Below are 22,883 nucleotides of genomic sequence, written 5' to 3'. Positions count from 1 at the left end.
CACTCGAATCAAGTGGCTTAGCTTTGTGTTACCTTGGGTATCTTAACATTTGTGCCTCTTTCTTCACCTGTAAAATGGGGATAGCACTGGTAACCAACGACCTTGACTTCCAAGATTACACAGGTTGACATGATAAATAGTTACAGCAGATCAGGTCCTCAGAGCTCCACAAAAGTTGTAGCTGCTGTCTCACCTTATCACTCTTCTTACACTAACCCATCTTGGGGTTGGTGACCCCACAATCTGGATGTTGACCCCCTAGAGAAATGAGATCCAAGTAGCCCAGTCATTGATCAAAGGGGTCCTTGGTTGAGATGACTGATGGGGATGGAGACAGAGTTGGATTAAAGATGGAAGGGCCTCATGGAGGGCAGCAGGTCGGAGAGACTGGATAGGGACAGCTGTGGGGCTCATCCTCATAAACAATGACACTTCAACCCTGCAGACCTTGTGCTTCATCCTATGGGTACATGTGGCCCAGGTAATGTCATGTCCAAGGACCCTGACCTACATTCCTCTAGTACTTGTTCCGTACTTGTTCCATCAGTGCTGCTTTAGCTTCATTTCACACAGAGCACCTGCATCACCCTACCTCCTTCCAAAATGTGAATTCTGTTACCCAACCCAATTTCTTCTCTAACCAATCTTACTTCCTCTTTGTCCCAACAGGGTACATGTCTTTTCTTCCCTCCTATGCCCAGACTGGCCATCTCCTCCCGCCCACAAAGGAACATGCCACTGTCATGGTTGGCACCAGTCTTTATTTCAGCTGGAAGGCTTAAAGGCCTGCCTCTTTCCTATGGTGTCCTGAGGCCTCCAGCTTCTCACTTGGCCTTCGGGTTACGGAATTTGCGTCCAGCAAAGACAGCCTTGTCCCCGAGAGCCTCCTCAATCCTAGAAGGTGGACAAAGTCAGAATTGCCCCCTTCCAAACCAACAGCCCTCAGCTCCACAGCCCCAGGTTCACCCACTGTACCTCATGAGTTGGTTGTATTTGGCCAGACGCTCTGATCGGCATGGGGCACCAGTCTTGATCTGAGGAAGGAAGAGGGATTCCATGGGTTGGATGAGGCTGGAGAGGAGGGACTGGGCCTGGCCCTAAGGGAGCAGCCTGTTGTGGATTTCAATTTAGGGACAAGAGACCAATACATGATCAGAGAGAGGGTCACGAGTACCTGTCCTGTGCAGAGCCCCACCACGAGGTCAGCGATGAACGTGTCCTCAGTCTCTCCAGATCGGTGGCTCACCATCACCCCCCAGCCATTAGACTGAGCCAATTTGCAGCTAGAAAGAGAGAGAGGACACTCAATAAGGTCTCAAGGGACCTTCTCGGTGGAAGAGCCCGAGGCTGAAGTGGGGCTTCTCCCTTCTTTTTGAGCTTGTGGGCACCTTGCAGGAGGGTTCTTTGGGAAGTGGTAGAGAAAGGGAGATTATCTGGTCTCAAGTTTGGGATGCTGAGATCCAGGTGGGATAATCTGAGGAAGGAATACCATCCTGGGGATGGGGCTCAGCAGAGTCACAACAGCAAAGATCTTGGGGTCAGTCAAGGGGTAGTAAAATCTTGAGGTCAGGCAAAGGGGGTGGGTCAGGGGCCAGAGAAAAGGCATATCTGGAGTTAGTAAGCAGGACTGCGGCCGGAGCGGGTGAGCTGGGGCACAGTGAGGAGATGGTGAGTCCCCACATCAGAGGCACTCACGCCTGGATGGACTCGGTCACCGAGCCAATCTGGTTGACTTTCAGCAGCAAGCAGTTGCAAGCCTTCTTCTCAACGGCCTGGGCAATCCTCTTGGGGTTGGTGACTGTGAGGTCATCCCCCACAATCTGGATGTCGACCCCCGAGAGGAATGAGGTCCAGGTGGCCCAGTCATCCTGGTCAAAGGGGTCCTCAATGGAGACCACTGGTGGGGGTAGGGGCAGAGTCAGGTTAAAGATCTGAAGAGCCTCATGCAAGAGATACAGCAGCGTCTGCGTGGAGACCACGATAACACTAGTGTTGGCAGCAATGGAGGCACTGAATTCAGGGACTGTTGGGAAGGTCAGGGACTCAGGTGGGAGTGACGGGACACCTGGGGGTCTTACCAGGATAGTTCTTGATGAAACTCTTGTATAATTCTCCCAGCTTTTCCCCAGAGATGTGCCGGGAGGGGTCATCAGGTGACTTAAAGTCAAGATCGTACTTCCCATTTCGAAAGAACTCAGATGCTGCCACATCCATACCAATCACCACCTTGTCTGGGTACCCAGCCGCCTGGATGGCCGTCTTCAGCAGCTCCAGGGCTGGAAGAGGGACAAGCGATAACCTGAGGTTCTAGCATACCCTTTCTCTGCACCCCCCTCTATGGGAACCCGAGGGTTCTGCCCACCCCCCCAGCTTGCTCAGCACTGACCCTCATTGTTCTCCAGGATGTTAGGTGCGAAACCTCCCTCATCACCCACATTGGTGGCGTCCTTCCCATACTTGGCCTTAATGACCCCCTTGAGGTGGTGGTAGACCTCAGCACCAATGCGCATGGCTTCTTTGAAGGAGCTGGCACCCACGGGCAGAATCATGAACTCCTGCATGGCCAGCTTGTTACCAGCATGGGAGCCGCCGTTGATCACATTGAAGGCCTGAGACAAGGAGGAGGTGCTCCAATCAGGGCCATAGTGTGAGGGGTCAAGAAAGGATGTGGGGTGGGGACATGGAGTCCTGGCTTCCCTACTTATTAGCTGAGTAGTCTAGGATGTGTAATTTTACACTGTAATTTTATACTGCAGAGCCTCTTTCCTCATTTCTATAAAAAGGGGATATCGCCTGCTTATCTGCATGATTTTATGTTTAAAATGAGAGAATGAATATAAAGCTCTCCTCACGGGCCTGGTATAATATCAGCTAATGCTGGCATGTCACCCAGGGCAGGCACTGTTCTAACTGCATTATGTGTATTCTATCAGCCCATCTCATTCTCAAACAACCCTACTAACCAGGGAAAATTGCTGTGTCCCATTTTACAGATGAAGAAACTGAGGCACAGGAGGTTAAACAACTCGCTTAAGATCACACCACTAGTTAAAGGGCAAAGCCAGGATTTGAAGCAAGCAGCAGGTCTCCAGAGCTCAGCCTCTTACACAATCTGCCTAGTAAGTAACAATAAATGGTAACATTATTACTGACAGTAAGTTCAAAAAGTTTCTGTTAAGTGGGAATTTGGTTTAATAAAGATTAAAGAAGATACTAAGAAATGCCAAGATCCTTGTCACAAAAAAAAAAAAAAATCTCTGAATCTAACTTGGAGGTTAAGGTATACAAGGCAGGAGAGGTTGTTGTTTACTGAGCCTGGGATTGGAATGTAAAGGAACCGGGTATCACGGGAAAGCAGCAGAGAAGCTTAAGGGAAGGTTTGGATTGTGGGAAAGAGGGAGGGGCTGAACCGCAACAGGAGAGGTTCCATTTCAGGAAAGTTTCTTAGGAGCTGGGTCTGGAAGGTTAACTTTCCAAGACCGGCTTCTGCACTCCTCATTAGGCAGGGAACTTTCACCACTGGGAGCTGGCAGGAGCAGCTATACTCACAGGGACTGGGAGGACCAGGTCCGGGTTCCCTGCAAGATCTGCGATGTGTCTATAGAGGGGGACCCCCTTCTCAGCTGCTCCAGCCTTGCACACAGCCAGGGACACGCCCAGGATGGCATTGGCCCCAAACTTGGCTAGAGGAAGCAAGCACAGAGAAAGGGTGAATGCTTCTTCCCCAATGTTTGAGGTCAGCTTCATGAACATCCCTACTGGTCACCCCAGGAAGAAGCCAAAACTCCAGACCACTGGGCACTGAGTTTAACAGATCTTTCCCCAGCAACCTGAGGTGCTCTGGGAGCCCTCACCCCAGGGGGATATGTTAGCTTCATATCTGTGTCCACAGCCTGGCCCAGGCCTGGCAGAGGACAGGCATCAGGAAATGCCTGTGGAATGAATAAAAATCCATCCAGTTACATACAATATACCCCCAAATGAGGCACACAGAAATAAACCTAGCCAGGCCTCAGCCCAGCAGTCTCTCCCACCCCTTCCACATGCCATCTTTCTCCCTATCCCCTCACTCACACTTATTCTCTGTCCCATCCAGCTCGATCATAAATTTGTCAACTTTTTCTTGATCCACAACACTGAGTTTCTGGAAGGACAGGTTTGAGGAAGGGAGAGCAGAGTTAGGGCATGTGCCAAAGGAACAGGAAGGCGGGTATTTAGGGGAAAGGCATGGTTGGCTTCTCCCAAGCATGGGCTGTCTGGAATGAGGCACAGAGGTATGGGGATAGGGGGTCCACTTGCCTTTTCCAGCAGAGCAGGGCCTAGAGTCTTGTTGATGTGTTCCACGGCTTTCAGGACCCCTACAGAGGAAGGGTTCAGATCCCCAATTCAGTCAGATCTCTTCCTGAGCCCCTGTTCCTTTAAACCTTTGTCTTCCATTCCTCTACGCTGCACAGATGTTGTACGCCCACATCCTGAAAACACCAACCCCCACACAGATTCCCCCAGTATTGGTCTTCCCTCACCTTTCCCCAGGTAGCGAGATTTGTCTCCATCTCTCAGTTCCAGAGCTTCATATATACCAGTGGAAGCTCCGCTGGGCACAGCTGCTCTGAATCGGCCTTGGGCAGGAGGAATTGTTAAATCAACCCGAGTCCCACCCATCCCCCAGGGGCAGAAATCCCCAGAGAAGAGAGACTTGTAGAGAAAGTCTTCTGCTTCTCAAAGTTAGAGACCAGGTTTGAATGGAAGGCGGGGTTGGGGGAGGGGAATAGGAGGGAAGCCAGGAGAGAGAAGTCTGGGGAAGGGGATCCCAGAGAAAGGACAGAATGTGGCACAGAGTTTGAGGCAAAGGGCTTGGGGTTTTCTTAGGCAACCGAATTCAGTGGGCCCATACCCTTGGCTGTGTACAGGTCTACCTCCACCGTGGGGTTGCCCCTGGAGTCCAGGATTTCCCGGGCAAAGATTTTCTGCATGGCCATGGCTGCACGACAAGGGGTTTGAATTAATGTGGACAGCTGATCCCTGAAGGAACCCCAAATCCCTTGCCCTTTAAGAGTCTTCCCCACCCCAAGAAGGCAGGTGCTGGAGATAAAAATAGCCCACAAAAAGGTCACAGACCAGAGGCAGGCACAGCCCCCTCCCCCACTCAGAATGGGTCCTATTGCATCCTCCCATCCTCCAGGGGCCTCTTCTTTATAACTCTAAATTCTAGCACTTCCTGAACCCCCATCTCCCACAAAGCTGCATGTATGCCTTTTCCCTTCACCCTTCTGGGCAAGCAATCTGTTTTCTATGGCTTCCTAGCTCTCAAATCCTCTCCTGTTACTTTGGTTCTCATTCTCCAGTCTTTTCCAAATCCTCAGGGCCCCAAACCCCCCACCTGGCTCCAACTCCACCAGTTTTTATGCATCTCTGTTTGCCTCTCCTTAGAGCCTCCTCATTTCTCTATTCTTGGGTACCCCCCGTGCTGCTGATCCAACCCCTCCAGTCTTTCTCAAGCACACCCAGTCCCGGAATGAAAAAAACATGTTTCCCCTACTTTTTTCAAGCCAGCACCACCAGCACCCTTTACCATCCCCATCCTGGCACACTAAAAGATTCACCAGACCTGTGATGTCTTCGCTGGGGGTTTGAGTGAGCTCGGAGTCTAGGTGGCAGCTGGGACAGTGTCAGCTCACCCCCTCTCTGTCTGGGCATTTATCCCCAGCCACCCTGTCCCATAGCCAGCCCCGCCTCTTTTTCTCTTTATCCTCCCCCCCCTTCCCTGGCTGGCAGCCAAGTGCCCACTACAGCCTAAAGAAGCTTTGGGCACTGGTTACCTGCCCCCCCCCTCCAAAAGGTTAATGACTACTTCACTTTTCTGTTCCCCTAGTACAAGCCCCTACTTTTAATTCCACCCCTGGGGAGGAGTAAGGGAAACTCCGGGTTAGGGGGTCTCTCCCCGCACAGGATTATATTTCCCTTTTGCAAAGGTTAAAAAAGGAGCTAGCGGCCTTTGGGAAAGGCCAAGGGTAACCCGAGCCCCGCAGGGCTGGGAAGGGGCCTGGAAGAGGGGCTGCAGGATTGACATTTACCATGCTCTTCTGACAAGGCGGTGTGGCGGCTGCAACCGCCCTCAGTAGGGGAAAGGGTCGAAGACTCCCGAGCAAGCTCTGATGTCTAAAATTGAATCCCCTACTCAGAAAGCGAGAGGACCTCACCTCTAAGGGTCTTCATAGCGGCCTTTCTCGGCTCCACCTCATCCTACCCTCACTGGGCCAGTATGGGTGGTGGGGGGCGGAGGGGGGTGCGCAGGGAGACAAATTTAGACGCGCCCTCGGAGATGGCCAGGCGCCCTGATAGCGACAGCGCTGGTGCGGCACTTAACGCACAGCGTGGTGCCTCTCAGTTGGGAGCCCCTTTCCCCGAGGGCGCCCCAGGGCACGACCCTAGCCTGTCAAGGAATGATGCTGAATCCGCAATAAATGAATGATGGATGGCCTAGCACCCGGGACCAGATAGAGGTTGGCCAGTAGCTCTACTGGGAAGTGGGTCTCCGCATTTGGTCACTCGCCCCTCCTCGGCCGGTCTGGGGCAGCGCTGGCCCAGAGTTCTACCGCAGGCCGGGCCGGGAGGGAGGCGCGCCGAGGTCACAAGGCCCCTCCCGCCGGCGCCTGAGCAGCCCGCACCCGGTGACTCACCCCGGCGGCCCGCTCCCTAGCTACCCTATCCTCCCTGTCTGCCCCGAGGTGTGTCTTGTCTTGTCAGCCCCCACCCAGGAATCCCTGCACCCCATCTCCCATCTTGCCCTCCTCCTTTATCTCTGGCCGCTCCCTCCAGCGAATTTTCCACCCTGGGGTGGGGGGTGCGGCCAGGCAGAGGTCAGGTTATGGCGGGCGGGGAAGCCGCCACGTGCCCGAGTGCGGCCCCGCCCGAGAGCGCCAGTGACTCAGTCGCGGCGGCTGTCGAGGAACACGGGTTCGGGGGGCGCTGGGCATCGGGCTCAAAGGCTACAGGGAGCCGCGCCCCGCTGGGCAGGAAGAGCGACTAGCGAAGCCCCTTCCCGCCCTGCACGCGCCCCTCCCCCTGGGGACCGGAAGCGGCCAAGCCCCTCTGGGGCGCGAGCGGCGGGAGAGGCCAGTCTCCTAACCCGCCGCGGGGTGCAGCCCCACCCCCTTGCCAGTTGGCGGCGAGCGAGCTGGTCGCGCACGAGTTCTTAGTAGCTAAGTTTTACTGAAAAAGGAGGGAAAAAAGGGGGGCTCAAAGTACAAGGGACTTTCCCTTTCTTGAAAAAGTTGCAGAATTTAAACTTCTTAGTGTCCTTCCGCATTGGAAAGTAGTCCGTGCGCCTGTTCCCGCGGCCGCTCACGCTCAGTGTCTTCTGTGGAGACGGGCTAAGCGTCACGGCCGGTGACCCAAACTGCTGCCTGGGCCTGAGTCGTGGTGGTGGGGCCTTGGGCTGGAGCAAGGCCAACGAAGGGATAACCCTCCTGAGGTGGGTCGGGGTGTGAGCTCCAGTGAGACCAACTTGCGCTAACTCAGTAGACACTACGGACGGAAATGTCTCCAGTAGGTGCCCTCCACTCTGAAAACTGCCTGGGTGTTAATCAAATTCTTCCTTTCTTGAAGAAATAAAATCAAAAGTGCAGAAGCGGCAACGCACACGCCGCGCTCCCGCCCCTTCCGCCCGGCAGGAGACACGTCCCCGGCCCGCCAGCCTCAGCAGGGGGATCCAAAGCGGACGGTCCGGCTGGGCGCGCGCCCGCGGAGCCGTCCGCAAGCACCAACCGCCCCACGCGCTTTCGCTCCCGGCGCAGGCGCGGGCGCACGCGCCGCCGCCGCCCGCCGTTCCTTCCCTCCCGCGGAGGTGGGGGGGGGGGAGTTGTTCCGTTTAACCCTGAGTTACCCGTACTGTCTTTAATTCGCTCAATTTGTAGCTTGCTAATTCTCTGCTCATATTCCTTTCCTCTTCTGGTTCACTTCTTTCCCCTATACCGAAGTCTGGTTTATATTAAATGCAAAGTGGAGCGAACCTTAATCCTAAGCTCTTTCTACCCACCCCCCATTCTTTCACATTGCTTTCCATCGAACTCGGCAAATTTTGCAATGGGGGGAGGGATTTTTAAAAAACTGCATTTGCAAAGTTCGGTATCTGGGCAGGCGGGGGATGGGGGGAGGGAGGGAATGGGAAATAAGCCCCGCCCCTACCGCCCATTGCAAATAAAAATCTAGGGGGGGGGGGAGGAGCAGGAAGTGGCGGTGCGAGGGCTGCTGCACAGCTAGCAGAGCCGCGGTCCGGACGGCAGCGCGTGCCCCAAGCTCTCCGCCTCCCCCCGCCCGCCAATCCGAGGCAGCCCGAGCCCAGCCCGCGGCCCAGCAGCAGCGCCGAGAGCAGCCCTAGTAGCAGCGCCATGGCCGGGTGGAACGCCTACATCGACAGCCTCATGGCGGACGGGACCTGTCAGGACGCGGCCATCGTGGGCTATAAGGACTCGCCCTCTGTCTGGGCCGCCGTGCCCGGGAAAACCTTCGGCAACATCACGGTACAGCGAGGCCTGCGCGGTCCGGGGCTCTGTCCCGACTTGGACCCTTAGGGAGGGACTTTGGTGGGGGTGGGCGCGGTCTGGGGAGGGCAGCGAAAGGCCGTGACCCGGCTTTTTCCCTGGAAGCTGCTTGAATGGCGGCTGCACGTGAGCGGCACCTTCCATTGCCCCGTAAGTCTACGCCCCAGGCTGCGGCTCCCATCCCGCCGGTCGCCCCGCTTCCCGCGACGGGGCGTTACATCCGGGGCACAGGGCGGGGAGGGGCGCGCCGCCCGGTGCGGCGGCCCACTTCCGCCTCCTCCCGGGCGGGGCGGGCACGCGTTGCAATTTCAAGCCGGGATTGTGATTGAGCAGCGACTTGGGGACCCCTGGACCCCAGCTCCATTTCCGCCCTCCTGCTCGCGCTCCTACCACCATTGTTCCCCCTTATGCGGAAGGGAGCCCGTCGCGTGGCCTGATCCCATGCCCGTCATCTGTGGACTCCCTGCCCCTCCCAACTCCGTTAGAGAGGGCGAGGCCACCCCACGCCCCCCCCCCCAAGTCTGTACGTTGGACTCAACATTCCTGAGAGCGATCCCGGAAGTCCCCTCACCCTCCCTTCCCGCCTTCCGGCCTGGACCAGGGAACTTTGTGAGAAGTTCTAGGACAGTGTAAATGAAGGAATAAGAGATGCCTACTGCTGTCCCCATCATCACCTCCCCTGTCTACACTGTCCGGAAGTGGGGAGGGGGAACGGAAGTTTGAAAGGGGGGAAGGGGGTTTCCGGGCGGGAGGGGACCGGATGTGGGGATTTGGGGTGCAAGGGGGAGGGGGAGAAATGGTCCCTAGGGTATCTAGACTAGAGAGAGCTGGCTTGCCGTGTCAGGCCCTGGTAGCCTTCAAAAGTTTTCTAACTTTCCCCGGAAAGCCCCCAGGGATCTGCTGCTGCTTCTTGGGACATTGGTACCTGGACCCAAACTCTAGGTTATTTGGAGACCCAGGCGTCCGGGTCCCTAACTACTCCTGTAGAACCTTTGACCAAATAAGGGCAAAGTTGCTTCTCCTGCCTTGCCCGCCCCCTCCCTTCCCCTCTTAGCTTCTGCTTTTCCTGAAGGAGAGTTCTGAGCATCCAAAGGCTCCCACTCCATTCCATTCCATTGCCCTCCCCTCTGGGGACTTTTGGCCCCCTTCTGTTTTCCTGGTTTGCTTTCCCTATTAAATGAGACCTAAGTCTCCAGAGGAACATGTCTTTCTTAGTACCATCCTTTGGATTTGAGATCTTTTCCTGGTACTAACTTCTAGCAGACTTGAAGAGTCTCAACATTTTCATGGATATACACAACATACATCTCATCTCCTAGGGGTTCTCTCTAGATCCCTAAGAAGTGGAGGGTGGGCTTGTCCTTCGAAAAGGTGGGAGCCTTGGTATACTAACTTGACTGGTGCTTGGTTTCCCCTTCCAGCCAGCTGAGGTTGGTGTCCTGGTTGGCAAAGACCGGTCAAGTTTTTTCGTGAATGGGCTGACACTTGGGGGCCAGAAATGTTCTGTGATCCGGGACTCACTGCTGCAGGATGGGGAATTTACCATGGATCTTCGCACGAAGAGCACCGGTGGAGCCCCCACCTTCAACATCACTGTCACCATGACTGCCAAGAGTGAGTTTCTGAATCTTACCTTTCCTTTAGTTCCAAGATCTAAAATTTACCTCCTAATAATCTTTTGGGTTCTTTTTCTGTGTAGTTGTCTAAAAGCAAGGGAGTCGAGACAACACTCCGTTGTCTGCTAGACGTTGGGACATTTGACAGTCCCTCCAGTTGTCTCAGTTCCTCTTGTAATATAAAGAAGTTGAACTGTGTTACTTAAGTTCCTTCCTACCTTGAGTCTTGAGATGAGAACTCCTGATTTTCTTTGAAGGAGGTAGACTATTAGAAATCTGCAGTAAACGCTTGATCTTTTGAGTGCCTTTGTTAAAATTTGGATATAGCAGGCTCATCCACAGCCATTTCAAGTCTAAACATGAGTCAGTAGTCTCTTGAGTTTATGACCCCTGAATTTCTAGTGTGTTCCTTTCCAGCCTTTTAAACTTGATTTTTTTCCCCTCTTGAAAAGCCCTATTGTTTTAGGGTGACTGACAGCCTGCCTGTGAGGGGGGAGTTGGGAGAGATGAGATTGGGTTACAGCCCCCAGGGCTGGACAGCTGCTGAACAGCTGGCAGGGGGCAGAATTGTGACACCTGGGTCCTAGCCTCCTTTCTCTTTCCTCCAGCGCTAGTCCTGCTGATGGGTAAAGAAGGTATCCACGGTGGTATGATCAACAAGAAATGTTATGAAATGGCCTCTCACCTGCGGCGTGCCCAGTACTGACCTCGTCTGTCCCTCCCCCCTACCACTCCCCACTGCTTTTGCACCCCTCCTTCCCGTATACACACATACACCATTTTTATTTTTGCGCCATTACCCCACACCCCTTATTGCTGCCAAAACCACATGGGTTGGGGGCTGGGGCTGGATGGACAGAGGCCTCCCCCTACCCATCCCCTTCCTGTGTGTGGTTGGAAAATTTTTTTGTTTTGGGTTTTTTTTTTTTTTTTTTTCTGAATAAAAAAAGATTCTACTAACAAGGTGCTGTGTGGTTTTAGCTTGGGTGTCAGGATGCAGAGTAGTTAAGGAGACTTGCCTCCTTTATACTAGTTTGGGGCTGGGAGCAGGAAGGCAGCACATTTAGGAAGTTGAGGTTCTTGCTTCCATATGATGGACCAAGCACCTACTGCAGGTCTACCTGGCCAGCTGGCTTAGCCCTTCCATAGAACATTTCTAGCCCTTGACCGTCAGTGCAGTAGCTGAGTTGGTAGATGATGGAACAGAGCCACCCAGACCAGAGAATGGGTCCAGGCCTGTGGGTAAGGCAGGGCCAGTTGAGTCATCCTTGTGTGGGTGGGGCTCCCCCTCTGAATCAACAACAATCGCTTGCTGGGGCTGTCCCCATGACTACAGGTTAGATTCTCCAAGCATTCCCTTGCCCCTTTATGTCAAATGAGGGGACAGTCTACCAAAAAGTAGTAATTTTACCTGTTTAATAACCTCATCTTTCCTTAATCCACAAAAACAATTTTATTTACCCAGTAAGTGAAGATCCAGTCCCTTTACACTTCCAACCCACTCAAAAAGGATGGGGTTGGCTAAGGAAGAAGCCTGGGGCAGAAATGAACCCCCACCACTGAACATAAGAGACTAGAGAGAAGAGGGGCTGTGCAAATAGTTCACCGGGAGAGGGAAAGGGGGAGCATCAGATTATGATGGCAGATGAGGTGGAAGGAGTGGGTGGGGGATCTGTTGAAGACCCAGGAAAAACAAATGGAGCTGGGGCTAGAGAGCCGAAGGAGGTGGGGGGTGTGGGGCTGGAGCCCAGAAGTGGGGTCCGTTCTGAGGCAGGGTGGTCCCATGGTTCCCCTTCCTCATCACCCTCTTGCCCCTGAGCTTCTTCCTCCTGCTCTTCATCCCCAGGACCTCGATGAACGGGCTGCTTACAGATGGGGCAGGTCTTCCGGGTTTGAGTGAGCCAGGGGTCCACACAGCGGCAGTGGTAGGCTGCGGAAAGGAATGAGGTGAAGCACTGAGTGCTCAGGGATGGGGTGGCGGCCTGGGCACAGGAAGTGAGGGCCTCACCATGAGCACAGGGAAGCACCCTCAGTTTGTCCCCATCCTCATATTCATCCAGGCAGATGGCACAGACATCATACTGATCTCCTGAGAAAGGAGAAAAAGGGATCCATTTACTGAGCCATCCTGGTCCATGGGTCACAGGATTCTGGGAGGCCTGTGGTGGAGCTAAACCCTGCAAAAGTTACCTTTTCTGGTTCTACAGAGCCAGTGAAACAGCTACTAGAGCTGGGTAAAGGCCAAGGCAAAACATGAAGAAGGGACAAGCAAAGCAGCAGAGGTAAGGGAAGTGGGTTTTTTGATGGGAGGTGTGAGGGTGGAGATATAGGGAGTGGGCGGGGTGGAAGTGGGGGGGCAGGGCTTCTACCATAACCTTATATGGACACTGAAGGCTCCAGGGCCTCAAAACCCAGCCCCTCACCTGTTACATACAATCTCAGACCGAATCCTTCCCACTCATTCATTCCACTTTTCTGCTCTCAGAACCTTTTAACCTCATACCCCTAAAATCTTCCATTTAATCATTTCTGCTTTCCTCCACCTGCTTGTTCCATCTTCTGTACTTGCCTGTGTTGTATATACAGGTAAAAAGGAGAGAAGGTGGCCTCTCAGACTGATGCCTCTTGGCCATCTTTCTCTGCCCCTTATTTCCCGGGTTCAAACTCCCTCAGAATCAGGTAAGCTTTAATAGAAGGCCCTCCTCTTCCCTCACCCTTCTGATAGTCATGGGTAGGGATCTGTTTCAATTGTTCTTTGGTCAGTCGATTCCTCTGAAGCCTTTTCCGATGCTGGATACAACGAACTATCTGGGGGAAGGAGAAATAGATGGGTCAGGCGTATGAACAAAACTAGACAACAGTACAAGCCATATCCACACCTCTCAACCCCAGATCCAGTGTGGCTTTCAAAACCTCAGCTCTTCCATCGTGCTCCCGGAGCTACTTACCATCACTACTCCCATGGCCAATACCAGCAGTCCCACGATCCCTGTAAAAGGGATGAGGTAATAGCCCAAGGGAAAGCTATTGTCTGGGACCAGAAGCACCTGAGCCCTGGGAAAAGGAAGACCAGTATCAAGGGAAGAAAAAGCAAAGGGACAAAGTAACTTGTTCGATGAGGCCCGGGGGATGGGAAGAAAACAGGGCTTGAGGCTGAATGGTTGGGACACTGGGTTTTTGGGTTCAGGGTGGATGAAGGTGCTAAAGGAATGGGAAGGACGCACACATCCTACCCCTTCTCGTAGACGTAGCGGGTACGCAGATACTCGGAGCTTGTCTCCCCAATGAACACAGATGGGATCCAGATCTGCTGCTGGATTTCCTCTGCAGGGATCAGGGCATTATGCCAGGGACCCAAGCCACCCCTCAAATCCTTTGGTAATTCTGGAATTTGAAACTCTTTACCTCATCCATCAAAACTGGCTGCTTTTCCCCTAAGCCTTCAGCTTACCCACCACTTCTGCCTGAGCTCTACCGAAAATTCAACTTTCTAGATTTCCCAACCTTACCACTATTCCACACCATGTTCAGAAGTTCATTGGAATTCACGTTGTGTACCACAGCAGCACCATACCCAGCCTTCTGAGCATTGAGAACCTAGGAAGACAAGGTAAGGAATAAGCCATCACCAGTCTGCCTCCCTTCATTTCTGGTGCTTTTTTTACCCTAAGCTTCCCAGCTCCCACTCCACATTCAGCAACCTTGACGTCAAAGTTGCAGTCGTATCTTCGAAGCAGTGCAATAAAGACTGACCCATTCACCGGGGCTAGGGGTGGTGGGGCAATGGGGCTGCAGGCATTGGCTGGGTGAGCCTCCACAAGGAACCCCTGCGGGAGAGAAGCAAACAACGGTTGGACTTTAACTAAGGTTCTGCTCCCCAAAGGGCCCCTAGCCTCCATATGCTGCATATCCTCTGTCCTCATGAATCATTCCTGGCCCCTCTGAACATCCTGTTTTAAGTCAGAAGTCTACCTCTTCATCTCCTGAAGGGTCAATTACGGTAGTCCCCCCTCATCCTGGGATACATTCCAAGAGCCCCAGTGAATGCCTGAAATTGCAGATAGTATGGAACCAATATACTCCATGTTTTTCTCTATACATACTACTTTTTTAAAATATATAATAGTTTAGTTTTACATTCGTCATTTTGCACCTTTCCATCTCAGTTGTAGTCTTTGTGGGCTTCCCATCATCAAATCATCCATGTGCCATCACCAAATCATCCATGTGCCATCACCATAGTCCCATGCACAACTACCCCCATTTTTTAATCTCATTCCCCACTCTACTCCCATAAAATGACTGGTATATAGTTGTTCATTATTATTATTTTCTCCCCTGGCCCTTTATACTCCTGCTATGAATGAAACCATCTGGTATTTTTCCTTTTCTTTCTGGCTTACTTCACTAAGCATGATCTCTTCCAGCTCTATCCATGTTGTTGCAAAAGAAATCTATATTTTGATAAAGTTTATAAGTCAGCTGCAATAAAGACTAGCAACAAATAGAACAATTTTAACAACATGCTATAATAAAAGTAATGAGAATATAGTCTCAAAATAGCTAATACTGTAATATTAGTTATACTGTAATAATAGTTTCAAAACGTAGCTAATGTTTTTAGACTGTGGTTAACCACAGGTAATGAAACCAGGAAAGTGAAACCACAGACAAGGGGGTCTACTACATATCAAATTTTACAAGAACCACCTATGGTCCTTCTTGCTGTCCTAGATGAGCAAACCCAAATCCAATACTCAAATCGATTCAAAGTCTGCCTTCTAGTTTCCCACTGATTGATTGCAGTTCGATTTACCAATCCAGATCACTTTTCCTCAAGTTCTGTGTCATGGTCCCTTTTCCAGTACACACACCTACAAAACACTTGCTCCCTTTTGACAATCACAAACAAATGCACTGATAGGTACACCCCACATGAGTTCTTGCCATGTGGCAGACTGATGTACAACAAAAGTTGATCTTCACACTATCCCTGAGATAACTTCTATTACCTCATTTTACATTAAAATTAGGTTGATAAACTACAAACCCGTGTATGGCAATAAAACGTATTAATTGGCTCTAGAGACCCTAGTGATGAACACTTCACCTTCCCCTTCACTTAGACCGCTTTTGGTCTCCCTAATAAGGCTCACAGGTCTAAGGGTGAGCACTGTCTTTTCCTGTTTTGGATTCCACACTGGATATACTTGTGCATTTAATTCCTAACTTCCAGTTTCACCCAAGAGCAAGGTTCCTCAAACCCTAACCAGGATGAAGGGTTTGGGAAAATAGGGTAAAAGGAAGAACATCACCTGAAGTCCCTCCTGGCTCAAGGCAGCCCCAAAGAGCGCTGGGAGGTCTGCAAAGTCCATGCTGGCATTGTGGTCCAAGGTCTGCGGATAGAAGCGACATTCCCTTTCAGCCTTCAACCTCCCCCTTCACAGCCCTTCCCCCCACATGCCCCGCAGACTCACCGCTCGAATGAGCCCACGGGTGGGGGCCGCTCCCCACAGCACAGTGGCCACCACCACAGGAAGCGGGAAGGCCGCGGGGTGCATGGCAGCAGGAGGGGAGAGGCTGAAGAGGCCTCGTCCTGGCAGGAGCAGAAGCGGCGCTCTGTGTCCTCTCCTTCAGGGCCCCAGGGGTTTAACTACCCCCAGGTCCCACTTTCCAGCTACATGGGGGCGCGGGGAAAGCGCCCCTACTCGGGGAGTGAGCGATCCAACCCGCTTAGTGGAGTTGGGAGGTGGACACGAAACGTATCCTTTTTTGGTATGTGGATAAAATGGGGAAAAGGAATGAAGGCAAGCACAGGTGACAGAAAAACTTCTGGAAGGGTGGGGGAATTCAGGGAGGTGGGACTTCCGGCCAGGTGGACCGTCTTCCTATTCCCAGGAAAAGGGGTTTCCGGCAAAAAGTGTCAGGCCGCTTCCAGCATTGGACGCTCAAGATGAAGGACTTCCGGTCCTAAAAGGCCGGTTGAAAGAAAGGTTAGAAGTGGAGAAAGTGCCTGTGGAGGCGGAGGGCGCATCGATGCCCCAGGAGAAGTCTTCGTTTACGCTTCTGCGCCGGGACCCAGGAGCTGCGGGGTTTACAAACCTCTCCTATTTTCTCGGGCCGCCGCCGCCGCCGCTGCGGTGGTATCTTCAGATCTCGCGAGAGTTCTCACCACGCTTCCCACCCCTGAACTTTTGCTAAATCTATCGCGAGAAACCTTACCCTGGCCGGCCTAACTCACTCGATCTCGCGATACTTTCAAACCACCTCCTCTCCTTTTCCCGCGATTCCAATTTGGTAAAAACTGAATTTACGCTCTGGCTTCCTACATCAGCCACACCCCTTCTCGCAATATATCCTTTAGCTCCGCCTTACTCCCGGCCGCCTTTGCGGTGCGCGCCTGCGTCTGCGCCACCTTCCAGCTAGTGCTGGACCTGAGAACTGGAGGGGCGTGCGCGCGCTCCCTCGCCCCTGTTGCGCGCGCGGTGTCACCTTGGGCGCGAGCGGGGCCGCGCGCGCACGGGACCGGGAGCAAAAGGCCACTGAGTGGCGATGGCGGCGACAGCGAGTCCTGGGGCCGGCGGGGTGGACGGGAAACCCCGTACCTCCCCTAAGTCCGTCAAGTTCCTGTTTGGGGGCCTGGCCGGGTAAGCTCAGGCCCCAGGAATGGGAAATGAGGAGGAAGGGAAGGGTGCTAGGAACCGGGCTGGGTTCATCTTTGGGTCCTTTGCTATGAACCGACCTGAGACGGGGTCAGCGGGGTTCCCAGCGTCTAGCGAGGTCCTTGATGGGTTACCAGGATCTTTCCACCGTTTGCAGGAGTCCTGCTGAGTTCAGGGTCATTGCATGGCTTCCAAGGCTACCTGAGTTTCCCAACCCATTGGCTCTGCTGGGTTGTGTAGGGTTCTGAGTCACTGAATGACTCCTGCCAGGATACAGGTCATGAATGCCTACCTCCCCTCCTGCGTGTCCCAGATACTGCTTTGACGACCCTCCCGGAAGCGCCCCCCCCCCAATGAATTGCTTAGAATACTTTTATTGCGTGGCCCCTATTGGACTATTGAACTTTTTAGAGTGGTTGCTTTTGGTTCACACAGTGACTCATGCACATGCCTACCAGCTTCCTGAACAGTCATTTGCAAGGCAGACCCAGCTCTCTGACACCTTAATGCCAGATTTCAGTGGCCATTGGTAGATTTGGGATACCTGGTCCTTGATTCCATCTCTGTCTTCTCACAGGATGGGAGCTACAGTTTTTGTGCAGCCCCTGGACCTGGTGAAGAATCGTATGCAGCTGAGTGGCGAAGGGGCCAAGACTCGAGAATACAAAACCAGCTTTCACGCCCTCACTAGCATCCTGAAAACAGAAGGGCTGAAGGGCATTTATACCGGGTATTGGGATCACATAATGGGGGGAGGAGGTTAGGTAGTGTGTTGGCAGCTCCAGAGTTTGTCCTGATGTGCTGACCCCTTCATTCTCAGGTTGTCAGCTGGCCTCCTGCGCCAGGCCACCTACACCACTACTCGCCTTGGCATCTATACTGTGCTCTTTGAGCGCCTGACAGGAGCTGATGGAACACCCCCTGGCTTTCTGCTGAAGGCTCTGATTGGCATGACAGCAGGTGCAACTGGTGCCTTTGTGGGAACACCAGCTGAGGTGGCTCTTATTCGCATGACTGCTGATGGCCGGTGAGTTCCAGGTCTCAGACTATCCCCAGCCCTGTTCCCTGAAGTCTCAAATGAAAGGATTAAACTTTTATCCTACATCTGGAGCAGAGCATTCACCTCTTCTGGCCTCCCTTTCTTTGCTCCTGTGGGACAGAGTGGTCTATCCTGAGCTTGGCCCCTCCTTCCTGCCTTCCCACCAGGCTTCCAGCTGACCAACGCCGTGGCTACAAGAATGTGTTTAATGCTCTGGTTCGAATCGCCCAAGAGGAGGGTGTCCCCACACTGTGGAGGGTGAGTGAAGGGGTGGAGATCTGGGGGTTGTGGGGTTTTGGGCGTTTCTCACTCACCCGCCCCCACCCCCCCAGGGCTGTATCCCTACCATGGCTCGGGCTGTCGTCGTCAATGCTGCTCAGCTCGCTTCTTACTCCCAATCCAAGCAGTTCTTACTGGACTCAGGTGAGACCCGGAGCTGGGCCCTCAGCTCCCAGCCTGGCTGGGGCCCAGTCCCAAGCTGACTGCCATTCCTTGCTCTACCTCCCACAGGCTACTTCTCTGATAACATCCTGTGCCACTTCTGTGCCAGCATGATTAGCGGCCTGGTCACCACGGCTGCCTCTATGCCTGTGGACATTGTCAAGACCCGGTGAGTATACAGACCTGGCCCTGAAGAGGAATAGAAGGGCCCTCTTTGTGGCCTTCCTCCTCTCTAGAACGTTCCTTTCTTCTCTCTAGAATCCAGAACATGCGAATGATAGATGGCAAACCAGAATACAAGAACGGGCTGGTGAGGAAGCTGGGCTAGGGGCTTGGATTTCCCTGGGAGGCTTTGAGGGTAGGTGGGTAAGAGGGATGGGGCCCCACAAATCAGGTCCTAGCCCTACCACCCTGCCTGCCTGCCTGTCTAGGATGTGCTGATGAAGGTCGTCCGCTATGAGGGCTTCTTCAGCCTGTGGAAGGGCTTTACACCATACTATGCCCGTCTGGGCCCCCACACCGTTCTCACCTTCATCTTCCTGGAGCAGATGAACAAGGCCTACAAGCGTCTCTTCCTCAGTGGCTGAGGCGGGTGAGGATTTGGAGCCAGCGTGTGGGGCTCCCACTCACCTGCTGCTCCTACAGTCAGTGTGTCCCTGTGGGCCTGGACTCTTTTGCCCTAGGCCCCTCTATTTATTTTTCCTCCACAGTGTGGCCCCCTGCTCCACGGTAAAGGACTTTGGTCTATCCTGCCCTTGCTCCAGCTTGTCCTGCTTGTCCTGCTTCTCTGCCTCTCTGTCCCTGGCTGTGCCTTGGGAGGAACTGGGAAACTCCCTGAGGATTTCCCACCTTCTTTTGGGTATTAGTTTCAGGGCACATAGGACAGCAGAAGATCCCCCACCCCTGCTCAGTGGGGAAACCAAGGCAGAGCTGAGGGGACAGGAGAGAACAGAAACTATCCAGATGGTGAGAGGGTCTTCAGTGGGAGGATGTGGCCCTTCCTCCCTCCACCTCACTGAGGACATAATCAATAAATCGGATGATGATACCACCCACAAATCTGGAGAATTGTGGAGGTGTGGAGGGGGCGGAGACTGAACAAAGAAGCGGATACCCTTGAAGAACAGGAACTGGAGTTTTTAAGGAAAATTATTAAAGAAAAAGCATCCACTGGTTTTATGCAAATCCTGTGTAAATCAATCTTGTTGCAGCAGCTGACAGAGTGAGGAAAAACAAGACTGAGCCCTGTTTGTTGCATCCAACCACTTGCCAAGAACCATGACAGAGGCACAAGTCAGTCATGTCTCTTAATCTCCAGGAAAATCCTCTGGGTTCTGGTGACCACTTCTGCAACCTAAAGAGTCTGTGGGAGGGGAAATCTGATTGGGGGATGGTGGACGCAGGACTTGAAAGAGTGAGCATGGATGGAGCCAGGAGGGTATTGGCCAGACTTGACCTGGGTTCCAGGCTGGGCCAGAGAGTGACAGTTTTATCTGCATCTTCCTTTTTAAATTTATTTTTATTTATTTATGCATGCATGCATACTAGTGCTGGCGTGTAGGCCAGAGGTGCGGGGGTGAGAGGATCACCAGAGACAGAGTGGGGAGCAGAACAGGCATATCTACTGAAATTGCTGAGGGGAGCAGTGAGCAACACAAGAGAGGTCTGCTGCACTATGTGGATCAGGTCCCTGGTCAGGGATTGAACTCTGCTGCGGTGGCTGGGGGCAGTTTGATAGCACTGAGACTTTAACCCCTGTGCCAACAGGGAGGCTCACTTGTTCCTTCCTTTAGAAAGATTATATGACTTCTAGGCCCTGCCCTCCAGGCACCTAAAAACCTCGTGGTGCATAAAAAGGCATGAGAAGGTCAACTGGAAACCTCAGTGAGAGGCTTGAGGATGTCTTGCCAAGCCAGGGGACAGGCAGGCAGCAGGTGGGAGCTGTCCCCTTGGCAGAACCTTTCAGTAGGAGAGGAGGAGGAACTCAGTAGTCAGGTGTCCCTGCTGGGCCCTCCCACTGCCTCTTAACTCCATGCCTGTGCTGGCCATAATGGCCATTTAGACACATGAGACCTGCATCTTGTCCATAAGGAGTTCCAAGTCCACAGAAGAATTTAGCATTGGAGCAGTTGGGAAAGTGGGAGCATTGCAGAATAACTTGGGGTACGTGGGCCAGCATAGGGAGGAAAGACCTTTGCAGAATGGCAATTAGGTGAATGGTGGAAACCTGGTAGCAAAGAAAAAAGAGCAAAGGCTTAGAGGAGAAACATTGGGGACCAGATGAGGAAGGCAGTTTGCAGTAGCTCCAGCACAGGTTGCGAAATGTCCTCGGGGGAGAGAAAGCTGGGCTGTACATAGGGGCAGTGTGCAGCAGCCCTTGCTTGCCAACCTCAAGAGTTCATTCTCTATCTGTGGAAGAGTTCAAAGCAGGAGAGATGTGATTAGGTTCCACCACCTCCTCAAGGAAGCATCTCTTGGAGTCAGAAAGTCTGTCTTCATTTCCATTCTCTGGGCAGAAATGTTTTGGTTTCCTTGGAGGCAAGGCAGGAGAGAGCCCTCTCCAACATGGCCAGGGGACTGGGACAATCTGTGGCACCAGGGGAGAGAAGTGGAGTTGATTTGCCTGTGTCCTAGCTTGGGCGGGAAACCAGAGGACACTTGAGTAGAATCCCCAGAGGTGGTACACGGACAGGCACCATTCCCTTGTCCTGACTGTGCATTTCGGGGGCAGAGGGGTGAGTAGGTAGCTACTTTGGCACCTAGTTCTGCAAGGAGCAGGCAGGTAGGCCTTAGCAGTACTGTTAAGATCCAGGGAGACATTTCTTTAACTGAAAACCACCTGGTGGGTGGTCACCCCAGGAGGAGAGAAGGGGGCCCCCAGATCAGGGAAGTGTAGGTTAAAATTAGTGCTTTATTGGGTGAGTTGTGCCACGGAGGGTGGAGGGTACTTGGGACTTGAGAGTGGTAGTGACAGGTGCCAGCCATGCCTCAAGAAACTAAATTTAAAAGAATAAGACACAGGGTCCTCCTTGGTGGCATAACAGGTAAAGCACAGCGCTGTGGAGCTCTCTGCAGCCACTGCGACATGAGTTCAACCCCTGGCCAGGGAGCTGACCCACATGGCACAGCAGAGCTCTCTTGTCTGGCCCGCTGCTCCCCTCAGCACTGTATTTCAGCCAATCTGCCTGTTTGCTCCCCACTCTGTCTCTGGTGGATCCTCTCACTCCCTGTGCATCTGGCCTATATCCTAGTTCTTGTATGCATAAATAAATAAATCTTTAAAAATATGTATTACACAAATGGTAATGGTGGAAAACTAGAAAACTCAGCAGAGGAAAATAAAATTACCTGCATTTGTATGACAGATAGTCAGGGATTATATATTGCACAGATACATATAGAAGCCATGCTTTTTCTGTTTTTATTTGCTAAAATTTCTTAAAACATCCCAAAATTGACCATAATAACTGCCCTTCCAGCCCCAGCCCCACCCCCTGCAACATAGGAACTTTGTTCTGTGACCCACTCAGTTATCCAGTTTCTCCATCTTACCACCCTCCTGATTCTCTGGGTCTGAGGTTGTGTGCCTCTGGTGTGAAGAGATTTCCGATAAAGAAAAAGTAAGACCTCCCTGACTGACTCTGCCCATCCACCCCCAGCTAGACCCCAGTAGGAAAGTCTGTGAGAGCCTCTCAAACCACTCTCACAGGCTGTGGCCACTGTACCTCACCCCTACTGTACCCAGCAGGTCCTGACCACGACTTAGACTGAGGGCTGAGGGCCACCGTCCTCCCACCAAAGGCCCCAGGTGGCCATTAGGCCGGATCCACAGGAAGAGGCTAGAGCGAAAAGTGGGAAGTGACCCTTGAAGGAAGAGCAGCCAGGCCCGAGGCATGGTCACTTGCCTTCCCCTTTGCAGCTCCAAGTGTGTGGTATACGTGGTAGTGGCCAGAGCGATAGACTGACCAACATCCAGGGCCTGTGGTTTCATGTGCCAGACCCAGGTCAGCAACAGGATAAGGACCACAGAGGCGACCAGGAGCCATAGGAGACCCAAAATGTAGAAGCCCAGGGGGAGGAGGCAGCAGAAATCAGGCTGGAGGAAAGGATCATTTTTAGAGCTATCCAAATTCCCTTGAATCATCCCACGGGCGTTGGAGAAGTTGATATCGTCGAAGATTTTTGTGAATTCTAAAGAGATAGGTTGTGTTGTGGTGGGCTCTAGGGTGGTTGGGGTAGTGGGGGGCTCTGGAGTGGTTGGGGTTGTGGGCGCTGGAGAGGTCGGGGTAGTGGGGGGCTCTGGGGTGGTCGGGATAGTGGGGGCCTCTGGGCTGGTTAGGGTAGTGAAGGACACTGTTGTGGTCAGGGTAGTAGGGGGCGCTGTTGGGGTAGTGGGGGTCATTGTGGTGGAGGTAGTGGGGAGTGTTGTGGCGGGTGGAGTGGGGGGAGTTGTGGTTGGAGTAGTGGTGGGCGCTGGGGTGGTCGGAATAGTGGTGGGCGCTGGGGTGGTCGGGATAGTGGTGGGCGCTGGGGTGGTCGGGATAGTGGTGGGCGCTGGGGTGGTCGGGATAGTGGTGGGCGC

The 22,883-nt window shown here is 53.0% G+C and overlaps 5 protein-coding genes across 8 annotated transcripts in view; 2 read left to right on the top strand and 3 right to left on the bottom strand.

Moving 5' to 3' along the window:
- Nucleotides 1–744: 744 nt before the first annotated feature.
- On the bottom strand, nt 745–5,701 carry ENO3 (enolase 3 (beta, muscle)). Of its 2 annotated transcripts, none has more exons than XM_004684727.2 (12): nt 5,609–5,701; nt 4,895–4,981; nt 4,524–4,619; nt 4,300–4,358; nt 4,075–4,144; nt 3,550–3,683; nt 2,387–2,609; nt 2,079–2,276; nt 1,696–1,897; nt 1,175–1,283; nt 976–1,034; nt 745–894 (listed from the first exon to the last, which is right to left on the bottom strand). In XM_004684727.2, the coding sequence occupies exons 2-12, from the start codon at nt 4,977–4,979 to the stop codon at nt 825–827; spliced, it is 1,305 nt and encodes a 434-aa protein (XP_004684784.1). In that variant the 5' UTR covers nt 4,980–4,981; nt 5,609–5,701; the 3' UTR covers nt 745–824. The 2 variants fall into 2 exon arrangements, with proteins under 2 accessions (XP_004684784.1, XP_012582168.1); XM_012726714.1 differs by lacking the exon at nt 5,609–5,701 and adding an exon at nt 5,381–5,401.
- A 2,005-nt stretch (nt 5,702–7,706) lies between these two features.
- On the top strand, nt 7,707–11,122 carry PFN1 (profilin 1). The gene is made up of 3 exons (XM_004684725.2): nt 7,707–8,522; nt 9,965–10,157; nt 10,768–11,122. The coding sequence occupies exons 1-3, from the start codon at nt 8,391–8,393 to the stop codon at nt 10,863–10,865; spliced, it is 423 nt and encodes a 140-aa protein (XP_004684782.1). The 5' UTR covers nt 7,707–8,390; the 3' UTR covers nt 10,866–11,122.
- A 439-nt stretch (nt 11,123–11,561) lies between these two features.
- RNF167 (ring finger protein 167) lies at nt 11,562–16,498 on the bottom strand. 2 transcript variants are annotated; one of them, XM_012726356.1, is made up of 10 exons: nt 16,262–16,498; nt 15,637–16,129; nt 15,475–15,555; nt 13,861–13,986; nt 13,669–13,756; nt 13,393–13,483; nt 13,108–13,213; nt 12,874–12,967; nt 12,168–12,248; nt 11,562–12,089 (listed from the first exon to the last, which is right to left on the bottom strand). In XM_012726356.1, the coding sequence occupies exons 2-10, from the start codon at nt 15,718–15,720 to the stop codon at nt 11,788–11,790; spliced, it is 1,053 nt and encodes a 350-aa protein (XP_012581810.1). In that variant the 5' UTR covers nt 15,721–16,129; nt 16,262–16,498; the 3' UTR covers nt 11,562–11,787. The 2 variants fall into 2 exon arrangements, with proteins under 2 accessions (XP_012581810.1, XP_012581811.1); XM_012726357.1 differs by lacking the exon at nt 16,262–16,498 and having other exon boundaries at nt 15,637–16,220.
- Nucleotides 16,499–16,584: 86 nt separating this feature from the next.
- On the top strand, nt 16,585–19,847 carry SLC25A11 (solute carrier family 25 (mitochondrial carrier; oxoglutarate carrier), member 11). Of its 2 annotated transcripts, XM_012726358.1 has the most exons (9): nt 16,585–16,806; nt 17,399–17,551; nt 17,642–17,848; nt 18,028–18,118; nt 18,193–18,283; nt 18,371–18,470; nt 18,560–18,611; nt 18,733–18,893; nt 19,168–19,847. In XM_012726358.1, the coding sequence occupies exons 1-8, from the start codon at nt 16,712–16,714 to the stop codon at nt 18,886–18,888; spliced, it is 945 nt and encodes a 314-aa protein (XP_012581812.1). In that variant the 5' UTR covers nt 16,585–16,711; the 3' UTR covers nt 18,889–18,893; nt 19,168–19,847. The 2 variants fall into 2 exon arrangements, with proteins under 2 accessions (XP_012581812.1, XP_004684778.1); XM_004684721.2 differs by having other exon boundaries at nt 18,733–19,352.
- A 1,704-nt stretch (nt 19,848–21,551) lies between these two features.
- Nucleotides 21,552–22,883, bottom strand: part of GP1BA (glycoprotein Ib (platelet), alpha polypeptide) — a 4,992-nt gene continuing 3,660 nt past the window's right edge. Inside the window, exons 3-4 of the mRNA XM_004684720.2 lie at nt 22,580–22,882; nt 21,552–22,471 (exon numbers count right to left, since the gene is read on the bottom strand). Coding sequence (XP_004684777.1) covers nt 22,005–22,471; nt 22,580–22,882 — 770 coding nt within the window. The 3' untranslated portion in view covers nt 21,552–22,004. The remainder of the gene's footprint in view (nt 22,472–22,579; nt 22,883) is intronic.

The sequence above is a fragment of the Condylura cristata genome, unplaced genomic scaffold, assembly GCF_000260355.1.
Source record: "Condylura cristata isolate star-nosed mole 26May11 unplaced genomic scaffold, ConCri1.0 scaffold00017, whole genome shotgun sequence".
NCBI classification, from domain to species: Eukaryota; Metazoa; Chordata; class Mammalia; order Eulipotyphla; family Talpidae; genus Condylura; species Condylura cristata.
The sequence above is the reverse complement of the archived record's forward strand: the minus strand, read 5'-3'. Positions and strand labels throughout refer to the sequence as shown.

Excerpts from the sequence above, each read along its gene's own strand:
- ENO3 (XM_004684727.2), bottom strand. The coding sequence starts at position 4,979 with ATGGCCATGCAGAAAATCTTTGCCCGGGAAATCCTGGACTCCAGGGGC. Across the intron at positions 4,620-4,894 it reads AGACCTGTACACAGCCAAGG|GCCGATTCAGAGCAGCTGTG; the intron begins GTATGGGCCCAC and ends CTCCTGCCCAAG. Across the intron at positions 2,610-3,549 it reads ACCTGGTCCTCCCAGTCCCT|GCCTTCAATGTGATCAACGG; the intron begins GTGAGTATAGCT and ends TCCTTGTCTCAG.
- PFN1 (XM_004684725.2), top strand. The coding sequence starts at position 8,391 with ATGGCCGGGTGGAACGCCTACATCGACAGCCTCATGGCGGACGGGACC. Across the intron at positions 8,523-9,964 it reads AAACCTTCGGCAACATCACG|CCAGCTGAGGTTGGTGTCCT; the intron begins GTACAGCGAGGC and ends TTCCCCTTCCAG. Across the intron at positions 10,158-10,767 it reads TGTCACCATGACTGCCAAGA|CGCTAGTCCTGCTGATGGGT; the intron begins GTGAGTTTCTGA and ends TCTTTCCTCCAG.
- RNF167 (XM_012726356.1), bottom strand. The coding sequence starts at position 15,720 with ATGCACCCCGCGGCCTTCCCGCTTCCTGTGGTGGTGGCCACTGTGCTG. Across the intron at positions 13,987-15,474 it reads TGAGCCAGGAGGGACTTCAG|GGGTTCCTTGTGGAGGCTCA; the intron begins GTGATGTTCTTC and ends TCTCTCCCGCAG. Across the intron at positions 13,214-13,392 it reads CGCTACGTCTACGAGAAGGG|GGCTCAGGTGCTTCTGGTCC; the intron begins GTAGGATGTGTG and ends TCCTTTTCCCAG.
- SLC25A11 (XM_012726358.1), top strand. The coding sequence starts at position 16,712 with ATGGCGGCGACAGCGAGTCCTGGGGCCGGCGGGGTGGACGGGAAACCC. Across the intron at positions 17,849-18,027 it reads CGCATGACTGCTGATGGCCG|GCTTCCAGCTGACCAACGCC; the intron begins GTGAGTTCCAGG and ends CCTTCCCACCAG. Across the intron at positions 18,284-18,370 it reads GCAGTTCTTACTGGACTCAG|GCTACTTCTCTGATAACATC; the intron begins GTGAGACCCGGA and ends TACCTCCCACAG.